This window comes from Trichophyton verrucosum (assembly GCF_000151505.1).
Source record: "Trichophyton verrucosum HKI 0517 chromosome Unknown contig00482_1.f1.exp, whole genome shotgun sequence".
In the NCBI taxonomy this organism is placed as follows: domain Eukaryota; kingdom Fungi; phylum Ascomycota; class Eurotiomycetes; order Onygenales; family Arthrodermataceae; genus Trichophyton; species Trichophyton verrucosum.
Window position 1 is genome coordinate 43,704 of NW_003315307.1, and position 11,023 is coordinate 54,726.

At 46.0% G+C, this 11,023-nt stretch overlaps 2 protein-coding genes across 2 annotated transcripts; one reads left to right on the forward strand and one right to left on the reverse strand.

Annotated features, from left to right (window-relative positions):
* Window positions 1-6,011: 6,011 nt before the first annotated feature.
* On the reverse strand, window positions 6,012-6,455 carry TRV_05793 (uncharacterized protein; the record flags this gene model as incomplete). Its single annotated transcript, XM_003020106.1, has 1 exon — window positions 6,012-6,455. The coding sequence occupies one exon, from the start codon at window positions 6,453-6,455 to the stop codon at window positions 6,012-6,014; it is 444 nt and encodes a 147-aa protein (XP_003020152.1).
* A 3,809-nt stretch (window positions 6,456-10,264) lies between these two features.
* Window positions 10,265-10,429, forward strand: TRV_05794 (uncharacterized protein; the record flags this gene model as incomplete). Its single annotated transcript, XM_003020107.1, has 1 exon — window positions 10,265-10,429. The coding sequence occupies one exon, from the start codon at window positions 10,265-10,267 to the stop codon at window positions 10,427-10,429; it is 165 nt and encodes a 54-aa protein (XP_003020153.1).
* Between the last annotated feature and the right edge of the window lie 594 nt (window positions 10,430-11,023).

Here is an 11,023-nt window from a genome sequence, read left to right on the forward strand (position 1 = left end):
TACTCTATTTTCTTCTTTACTAATAATTTTCTCTCGCTTGGTTTTGTTTTCACTTCTTTCCCTTTTATTTTTCGTTTTACTAGCTGCATAACCGTTGGCGTCAATTTTCTATCTACTGAACCCTTTCCCGTATAATAATGGTTGGCTCACTTGGCCTACATCCCTGTAATATCAGGAGGCCTGTAGCTAGCATGCTAAGTGTATGGAGCACACTCCTTTTTTTGTTCCCCTCTGGCGGATGTTAGTTCCTATGTTTACTTTCTTATGTACTGTATTTTTCCTTTCCGATTTCTGTATCTCCTGCATCTCGAGATTGGCTGGTAGCAGCAAGACACGGAGTACAAGTGGGAGCTAACAGGATGCCGTGTTGAAGATGTCAATTTTGGTTTTGTATCTATGCATATATACCCTTTTCTGTACTCCAGCTCCCTTTGGTGGACTGTGGGTTGAGTCCCCTGTTTATTTAGTCGGTGTGGCTTCACATTGCTGGTCCCCTTTCACATACCCTTTGACTTCATTCGTGTTTTTGTTCCAAGGTGGTGGTTCCATTGCTCTATTTATTCCTGAGATATAATGATCAAGAAAGTATTCTTGCAATAAAATAAAGCTTCTTATGGAGATATCGTCCCCATACATTCCTGCAGATAGTCCTTAATCTCGGCATTTATTGTCCGGCCACAATATTCCTGGAGAGTTCCACTGGATTTACACCTAGAGCAAACAACTCGTTAGTCTATTTTTAAGTAAGTTCCTGAACATGTTACACTAGGAGCACTTGACTATTACGAGGCTGTGTGATGTTCGCATACGGATCTAAGATGGACGTGCCTGACCGGTTTTGTGGGTTCAATATAAGGGTGTGTCTCCGGAAGGGGTGGGTATCAGGGGTAGCGAGATCCAAGGGGCGACCTACTCACCATAGTATACATATCGGCCTGATGGAGCCTCAGCTGATGAAAGGCAACGACGCGTGTAATTTATATGGCGGTGAAGTCTTCTGCGGTGATGACTAGATTCGGGTTAGGGTAATATGGAAAACTCCCCGAGTACCGTGCATGCGCGAGATGAAAAGATGCGTGAAGGTTGCACATTCGTCTACCATTGTATTCAACTCGACTGCACCTGCAGGAACGCCCGTTATGACTTTGCTGGCGATGGCTTAACGTCATGCTGTATAATATGCAGGAATCCGTAAATAAGGCAGGGGAGATACTTCACATACACTTCACGGCCTCTGAATTTTGGTCAGCTTATGTGGCGCTGGTCAGTTGTCTCTTCTTAACGGGGGCTAGGTTTCGGTAAGCCGACAGCTGGAGTCTCATGCAGGAAAACTTTGAAGGGTACCGGTAACAATATATCTAGACTAACCCAGTAGAGGCAGTGGCCGATTGAAGATGAAAAGTATACCCCAAAGTCAATCGAGGTTGGTTTTGTTCCTTTGATGCGTGTATGCAGGGTAGTACAAGCTAACGAGCATTTCACCTTATCCACGTCTATAAAAAACGAGATATAGCTGCAGAAGCACCTCCCCATGTTTAACTAGGAAAGCACTTTGTTGCCCCCTTAAGGATGGTTACACATTGTGTAGAACACCCTGAAAAATCTGTTGATCCAGCAGGCAATAATGAACATGTCCAGAACAAAAAATCTTGGGGATGGCTCCAGTCTTAATCTTGAGGATTAAAATTACCCCAACAAGGCAGTTCATAATGAGGCTTGGATTTATGCACCATAGGTGTGTTTTCGCCTTATGAGGCTGAAACAAAGTAGCTTCATGATTGATATCATCTGATATTACCATTTTGTATGTTTGCTCCAAATAATGACTGTCTAGTTTTCCCACTACCTCTTTCTTGAAAACACCCTTTCTAGGGCTGATGCTCAACGTATGAACAAGATAGAGTTGGCTATGTAATACAGGCTTGTAACCCCTTTTATTTCATCTGTTGGGCGCAAATTTCAGTCAGGGCCCATCAAGATACCGAATCGGGTAGCTAGATACTAGCAAAGGGGAATCATTTGGTTGGCTCAAGTCAGTATATTGCAATAAGGCAATTATATCTCGCTGTCTGCGGCGTGATGCTTCATGGTAAAAAGTGGTTGCACGAGGGAGAGACATTGCTGGGTAGCCACCAAATTCACAGAATGACTCGGTTGACAAATCAAGGCTTTGAGAAATACTAGTGATATTCGGAATCTAGTATCTGGGCCACACTCGCTCATATACCAAGAGAAAGTTCTGAAAGGCGGGTATCATTACTGGGATTTGGTAAGTTCAATGTGTTTCTGTAACCAACCCCGACTTGTGACCCGCATATTCGGATCTTTCGTTTTGGGCCAGTTAATGGTTTTTGCAAACTGGTCATTAGACGATACCAGGACAAGGCCCAGCAGCATATCGAGCATGGAAGCTCAACAATATGAAATTTCCGTCCTTACCTCTAATAACCCGTGGACCTTGTAGCACGAAAAAGAGGCGTGCTCCGGAAATAAGGAAAAGGGAAAGCGCAACGTTGAAGAGTAAACAAAGGGAGTTACCCAACCTCTTCTGTGCATTTTCTGGAATCGGAATAACCAAAAATTGGACATTAAGGGGCGACAATCAATGCGTAAAAGGTTATACAGTTAAGCATGCGAGGCGGCGTACTAAATCTGATGCCGAAGGCATGAGAAATGCCAATGGTAAAATCGGTGCTGGAGAATTGGGTGACAAATGAAAGCCATCTTGTCGTTAAGATAATTGCCCATGCAATGGTGTGGAAATAATTAGTATCAAGGTCATTCCAATGTGAACTTTCGAGTGGATTGAAGCTATAACTTGTTTTTTTTTTTCCCTGTTGTTCAAGCCACCCACACGTAGATATTCGAAGAGCCGTCAAGAGGGTAATGCTCTTATATTGTTCAATGAGCCGAGTCTCATCCGTCAGGAGGATATATAGTCCCCAGATATAGCGATATAGAGTGACCTCGAAGTTCGAGCAAATTGCATCAACCGTCTGTTCGGCAGCGGTCTCATCTGTGTGAGCAGAGAAGCAGCTTAGTCGAAGCGAATAATAGAGAGATATCGCCCACTAGAGAGACTAACCAGAGGTCGCATACATGTAAACTATCCGTTCTAACTACATTGTCACGATTTTGTAGGTTTGATTAACGGAGCAACGAGGAATATCGACTCATGACTTGTGGTTGAGAGCTTTCCTTTTTGGGACGATAGGGTAAGATTTATGTGATGACATAATCTGTCAAAGTGGCCCCACGTGATGTGATTCTCATTGGTCAGATTAGAAACTGTTTAGACCATGACTAAGCAGAAACTGACCATCCGGAATCAGGCATTTTCCAAGCCAAAAGTCCAAAATCATCACTCCACCTCGACTTCAAACCTCTCCTATCACCATAACAGAGTCCGCCGAACAAACCAATTGGTGGCGTTTGAGGAATTGCGAAAAGATGTTTGTCCAGCGAAGTGTTTTCGCCCTTGCCAGACGGGCTCCGGTCCGAGCTGTCGCGAAGCGCTCTTTTTCTACGTCGTTCGTTCGATGTACGTGCCAGTCCCGTCCTTTTGCCTTGAAGGAAGCTTCGCTTGATGGACATGAGTGTGATGAGATGTCCAATTGGGCAAAGGAATTGTCATTTGGAACAGGCCGCGTGGTTAGAGCCGTGACTAACTCGTTAAATTATGACAGTCGAAGCCAAGTCGAAATGGGATCCTCAACCTGGCGAATCAGCCGGAAAGATGGTTTCCTTCGAAGGTCCGTTAAGACATCGTCCTGAACCTAGAATTCCTCTCTAGACCCCTGTATTTTCTTCCCTGAGGCTATGAAAGGCTCCGAATTGGGTGGAAGGCGTCTTTTTGGGATGTCTATAAAGCTTGAGCCTCTGCAGCATTCCTATACTCTCCCTCGGAATATGGGTGTCAGGGATACAATACTGGGATTAAAGTCAAGAGTCTAACTGGAGAATTTACTATACCTTTAGAGGCCAAAACCCCATCAGACCTTCTTGCCCCCGGAGCGAAGCCCGGTACCGTTCCTACTGATCTTGAGCAGTCCACGGGTTTGGAGCGATTGGAACTTTTGGGTAAAATGCAAGGAATCGATATTTTCGACCAGAAGCCCCTCGATGCCTCACGACTCGGTATGTGCCGTTTACATTATTTGTGGACTGTTCTTGCATGATTTATCGAATCGGACATTTTTGAGATATCATACCACGGATGAATCACTCAATCAGTGTCTATGAAATATAGAAGAGGTTTTTGTATGAGGCATTGCTTACTCTTCCTTGCATATAGGAACCCTCCAGGACCCAATTGTCGTCAAATCCGCCGGAGAGGAACACTACGTCGGATGCACTGGTTATCCAGCCGACTCTCACACTGTCATCTGGCTGACTGTAAGTGATATATGATTTTCTGCTTCAGTTGCCCAGCTACCTCCGGAATCTATCAGCGTTGTGCCATCTATTATGATATAAATGTAGCTGACTTGTATATTTTGTCAGGTCTCCAAGGATCGGCCAATTGAGCGTTGCTCTGAGTGCGGCAACACCATCAAGATGGAGTACGTTGGTCCAAAAGAGGATCCCCACGCCCACGGTAAGTTTTGTGCCTTTCCCCATGATACTATGAGTCATGCTAATACCTCTCCTAATGATCAGGCCACGACCACCACGGCCCTTACGAACCAAAGACCTTCGCCGACCACGTCAAGCCTGAGTATTGGTATAGGTAAATTGGCATGTGCACCACTTGCCATACTTCCCTTGACAAGGACTTCCTTTTCCTGACATGTCTGTATCTGTACTAAAAGAAATGCTGAGGGAGATCATGCCTTAAACCTACTTCCACCATCAATCTGACTCAGCTATTTCCTGTTTTATTTGATATATATATTTCTACATCCTCACCGATTTCGCTATTCTCCACCCATAGTCCCGTGTCAGTTTATATTGTAGCATACCTGTTATAACAGTCTTGTTCACTCGATAAAAAGAACGAACATGTCATTTCAATATTGATTTTGGAAAGAGCTCGGTCACTGTTACCCTGGTACCAAAGTCAGCTGGCATAAGGGGAACAACTATACGAGTTACGAAACGCCTTGGAGCTTCGCCACCACTATCGAGTAGAATTAACTATTCGTGGCCTTGTACGGGACTTGTTTCACAAAATCCTATATATCCCACTTGGCTTACCGCAACAGGGACCGAGGGAGCCGACAAGAAAAGATATGACCGTGGGGGCAGCATATTCTTATGTTATGCTGCCCGGCACGCTACCTACGCCTTTCCACCCATCCGTTATATCCTACTTTGCTGTATACTGCGATGCCATGCAATGTAATGCAATGCAATGCAAGCAAATCAAGTTTCTATCTGCGTTCGAGAATGTGGGGGGACAAATGTAAGTGACATGATATGATGTAGACACGTCGATATGACACAACGACGGGGCGGCTGCTTTTTCCATGGGCCTAAGAAGACCGTTAATTGGAGATCTGGTACGGTAGGGTTTCGTTTCCAAGCCTAGAAGCAGAGAGTGGAGCCAAGTTGTACGCGCAAGTGTTTGTACAGTCATAGGGATAAGTTCGACTCCTTACATTGCTGATGATATCCTGGTAGGCGTAAAGTCAAGAGTCAATCGGGAGTGAACGTTTGGGTAGAACCCCCACAGGTCTTTACAATATGGAGACTGTGTCAAGCCTTTGTGGGCGGGACTCCCACGGCAGAACAAAGCAAACGTGCATAGCAGGGTACCATGCATGCCACATACGGCCATATGTTACCAGATGTTACATTGTCCTGATGGATGACAGAGAGTCAATGGTTAAGAATACCCCATTGCATATTGTGGGTGGATAGCGGCATTTCAGTGCATGATACCCGTCCGATAATTAGCCCCCATTTCAACCTCCAGGGAAGTGGGAACATGTATGATTTGGTTCTCAAGGTAAAATCAGTTATTTCGGGCGCATTCCAAAATTCTTTGAGGTCATCCCCTGTCAGCTAGGTTATATTTGGAGACCGGGAGATACTTTTGGTTGGGTATTGGAAGGTATGTATAATCTACTGCCCACCTGGAAGGTCAGGTCGTCACGACGGATCTTCACAAACAGGCTTGACATGGGACAGCCCTTGATAGGTGTTAGGAGGAAACTATTGAAACCTAGGTAGGTTCGTCGAGGGAGCCATGAAGCACGGTGGAAGAAGAAAAGAATATCCAACAGGACCAGGAGGCGTGGCTGGGCAGGGTTTCTTGACATAAGGTGCAGCTGGAGTCGACCGCACGGCCGCCATAAACCACACCGAGGCGATGGTATATCGTAGAATGTACGAATAACAAAAAGGTAAAGAGCAAGTTCCTTCCTCGTTGGGGCAGTCCATCTCATGTTCAGCATCAAGGGGACCATGGTAACCAACCGTGGCTTGATACAATTGGCCGAGTGGAAGTCCATGTCCGACAAATGGCTGAATTGAATATGGATACCCTCAGCTCAAGTTCAGCATACCAGGGTCTCTAGACCTGTGAGCGGGGGTTAAATGCGAGTAGCTGAGAGACCCCATCTGGTCGACCACCCCCATGTATAGTCATACAAACAATATGACCTTCAGCCCGTCATTGCCTAGTACGTGTCACAACCTCGAGGCAACGAAGAACAACGGGCAAAAGAAAAAGTGTAAATGGTGAATGTAAAATAAAGAAGGCAAAACATGGCTATGCTCCTGAGAATACACCGATGCAGCACGAATCGAATCGGCAATGGAACCGGCACGGGACGGCACCCGGACCGCAACTTCAATCCGTAAGACACATATCGTGAAATCGCAATTGAGCTCATTCAAAGTTCCGCTGCCAATGAGCCTTGAATATCAGAGGGTAGGATAGAACCGCGAAGCCAAAAACAAAAAATTGGCCCATGTCGGCCAATTCCATCAAGAATTGGGTCGTATTACCTCTACCAGCGGGTAACCCAATATGACGTGCATACTATCTCCCACACCTTGTACAGAAACCCGATCACGCGCACCTTCCTTGTAGTGGGTAGAGTCAAAGATTCGTCAACACGTCCACACCCACGCTGTCAATTCTAGGCAGTAAAAGACTTGGATGAGCTTCTCAATGGCTCTACCAATTCCAGACAATGCATATAGACGGTCTCCTTCCAGCCGTCCTTTAGCTCTAGTCTCATGCGGTACCATCTGATCTGTCTGAAATGTCACATCTCCAATCTCTCGGCTTTCGTATACAGCATTAATGTGGCTGGGAACCATTCGCCCTCCTTCCACTACTTTCGTAACCGCCCATACTCAGGCTAACGACCGGGAAAGAATTGATTGTAGCCATACTATTCCTTGTCATTCCCTAACAGGATAATAGACATTGCCATTGCAGGGGTATATTTGGGGTATCTGTCCCATTGAATTGATTTTGCTAGTTCTTACATTGCAGTTCGTATGCGTTGTAGGCAGGGAAGTCACCCGCGGATATGTTTGAACTCAACTTTTATCGGGGAAACACGGCGTGCATATCGGTTTGCGTATGGCTTTTTCTTGTGAGATCTTACTCTCAACCCGACCGTGCATATGAAATGATGATCTTCAATGAGAATAAGGGAAATAACATGTAAAAATATGTTCCAGTGGTCGTTGCCACATACATGGGGCCTTGCCACTAGCATCTAGATCGAGCCGCAGTGTATCAGGCGCAGGGGTTAGTGGGTATCATGGCTATTATGCCTTGCTGACTTATCCTTTCTCCCCAAGATGAGCCTATGAATGCTACATCGAAGGTACAGGCCGGTGAAATGGACACTCAAATGGTGGATTGCCAAAGATACCGCTGGGAATGTAGCGATACATGGCCTGAGGTTGGATGTTTACAAGTAGCAGACCCAAGCTCTACCGTCTCCGGGCCTGCGTACACTTGATAAACGGGTACTTTGCATATATATATATATATTTGGCACGAATGCGGGTCTGTACAGCAAACAATAGAGCTATTCGCATAGAATATGCTCTGCAATCACTGTCTAGCTGCCTGCCGTCGAGCTGTCTGTTGATGGCAAACCGCGTACATTCGACGAGTGAGGTGAAAATAAGCTGCTCGAGGGCGCGGAAGTACTTGGCGGTCACGGTACCTGGTGGAGTTTCCAGCGTGTTGTGTAAGCGAAGTTCCTGCATCTACGCTCGACATGAAATACACATACGTGACTTGACATCATAACTACGTAGTGCCGTGTAGATCGCCCAGGTACCCGCGAAGATAAGATTTCGGTTCAATTAACATAGTTACAGCCCTCTCCTATTCTTGCTTCCCGAATCAAGGATAGAGGTAAATGGAAAATAGAGAGAGGCTAGAGAAGCCTCGGGCAAAATGAACAGACGAGGAACAGTAATAATAGTTAGAGAATTGAGAGAAGAGCTAAAAAGAACAGGAAAAATAAACTATCCAAGAACATCAAACATTCCATCACCCTATTGATATCACGTCAATTGCATCATGTAGCCTTCCATTCCCTGACCTGCCCTGCCATGTTCCGTACTTCCTTCATAAGGTACCCAGCAAAGAAATAAAAACAAAAAGAGAAAGCTAGTATATAGAAAAAAGAAAAGAAAAGAAACGAAAAGGGAAATAGAACTAAAAGGGCTGCAGCCAAGTGGAAGGCAAGGCAAAACAACAAAAGTACTTGAGGCCAAAAAAAAAAAAAAAAAGAAAAAAAAAGAAAGAAAGAAAGAAAGAAAGCCGCACATGAGTAATGAGTTCGTGGTCCATGATCCGTGAGCCGACAGCCAATGGCTTGTGGGATATATCCAAAAAGGCGCTCCAAGCAGGTAAGGGGGGAGAATTTTTAAACAGGGAATTATGAATAAGAATATAGAAAGGTAAGAGTCCCGTCATACCACAAAAATCCAGTGCAAAGGGGGTATTATAACTTTGCAGAACCGCCGCATATGGAGAAGTGGAGAGAGCAACGCGCGTAGGTGTGATCGTGAGGAGGAAAGGGTGGATGCTGTAGCGGAAAGTTGAAGAGAAATGAACGCCCATCCAAGCCCAGACAAGCCCAGACCCAGACTCCCTCAAAAAATCAGAGTAAACGTAATGACAGAAACCTGCGGTGAGAACAAGGAGATATAGAAATCAAAATAAAGATAGTAATATAGGAAAACGGACGGCCCAATCGTAACATCCCTTTCAAGCTTTAGAGTTGGCCAGGTAAAGATGCCCAGCTGTGTCATATATCCGAGCGTTTCACTCTCAAATCCAGGCGGCAGAGTTTCAATATTTGCCATCATGTTTCTAGGCAGTCCGATTGGTGTCAACGAAAGGGAAGGCTGCCCATAAAAAAGAAACAAAAAAAAGGGGGGTTGGGCTAGGGAGGGGGCGTGCTTGGTGTATCCCAGGAGTTGGAGTTTTGTCGCGGACGGACCAGAAAGGTATCCCAAGACGGTTGCTTTTTAGACATCGAGTCTTTATAAGTTCTTGAAATGTTCCTTGGCATATTGCTCACAGGCCTAAATGGGACATGTTAAGTACTTTTCTATCAAATTTTGAAAACGGTGGGGGACAATTGTAAAGAAATATGAATACCTTCGCTGGTTTCCCGACCTTCTGTCCAATGACCTTCCACTTATTGGATTCATACTCCTTGATTGCATCCCGTAGAGCTATGGACTGTGCTGCATGTTAGATTTGTATCTGAATGAGCTTTCATTCTCGATTGGGCAAAAATTACCTCATCTTCTGCAAATTCCGCATAGTGCATGTCTTTATACCAATGCTTTTTGACGCTACCTTCAGTTCTGGTAGGGAACGTCTTTGACTCTAGTTAGTGGCCGAGAGCAATGAGTAGCATCTTCAAATAACTTTATATGCGTACCTTAGCAATCTCACTCCATGTATTGCCAGCATCTCTCATCGTTTTGAGCCTTTGCTCCTCCTCTGCGGTCCAAGGTGTATTGGTGCGGCCTTTCTTCTTTACCCCTGCTTCTGGAGCGGGTGCGGGAGCGGTGCTAGTTGTAGTGCCATCCTGCTCAGTAGCATTAGATCCGGCAATTGGAGGTCCCATGTTTGTTAAGGAGCCCGGCTGTTGGATAGAGGCTCGACGCTTCCTCGGATTAGCGGGTGACGAAGGTGGATGCACTTGACCCGGTTGTTGCTGCTGTTGCTGGACGTGGGTAGTCTGAAGGTGTGATGGAGCCGGAGCAGTAGTAGGGACCGGAGGCGCAGGGACCATTGGATTGTCGAAGGGGTTTGGAGGAGCAAATGGAGAAGGGGCGCCTGTTTGAGAGAGGGGGATGGGATGCTGGTGGTGCTGGTGCTGGTGGTGCTGTTGGTGTTGCTGCGGCTGGTGATGCTGCGGCTGTTGCTGCTGGTGCTGCTGATGCTGGTGAGGAAGAGCTGGCGGGTTGGGACCTACGCCAGTCTTGAGACGGTGTGGGGAACTAGATCGAAAGGAAAGAAAAAGGAGAGAAGGGCGAGTCAGCTGGGGAGGGCCAAGTTAATTGTTTCACTGGGGTTGTCCGCGTATAGGAAGAGGGAGATCAGAACAGAGAAGAAAAGACAAGGAAGGAAGGATATATATGTAGGCGGTTCGAGCATCTTTATGCTACAGGGAGGACGAGTGGAGGGAACCTGGACGAGGAACCTAGGAGCAACTCCCGAGGAACCGAGTAGAGAAAGGCAGAGGAAAAGTAAAAAAAGAGAAGAATAGCAAGAAGAAGAAACGAGTAGGGAGAAGAAGAACTAGAAGATTTGGTGGAAGTTGATGAAGGGATGAAGGGGTATAGGAAATCTGAAATGGGGGGACCTGGGAGTGACAAAGGAGAGACGAGTAACTCACTTCATGTCCGGAAGGGGAGACCTGGATGGGAAGACCCAATTCATCTGTATCGATACGAACGATAGCGAGGAGAGTTAGCCAGGCTGATCCAGATAGCTGAGCTACATAGCATGTACTCCGTCCTTGGGGGAGTGAGTTTGCCGAGAAAGCAGTCCTTGCTTGGGTGTATCTCTCTCTCTCTC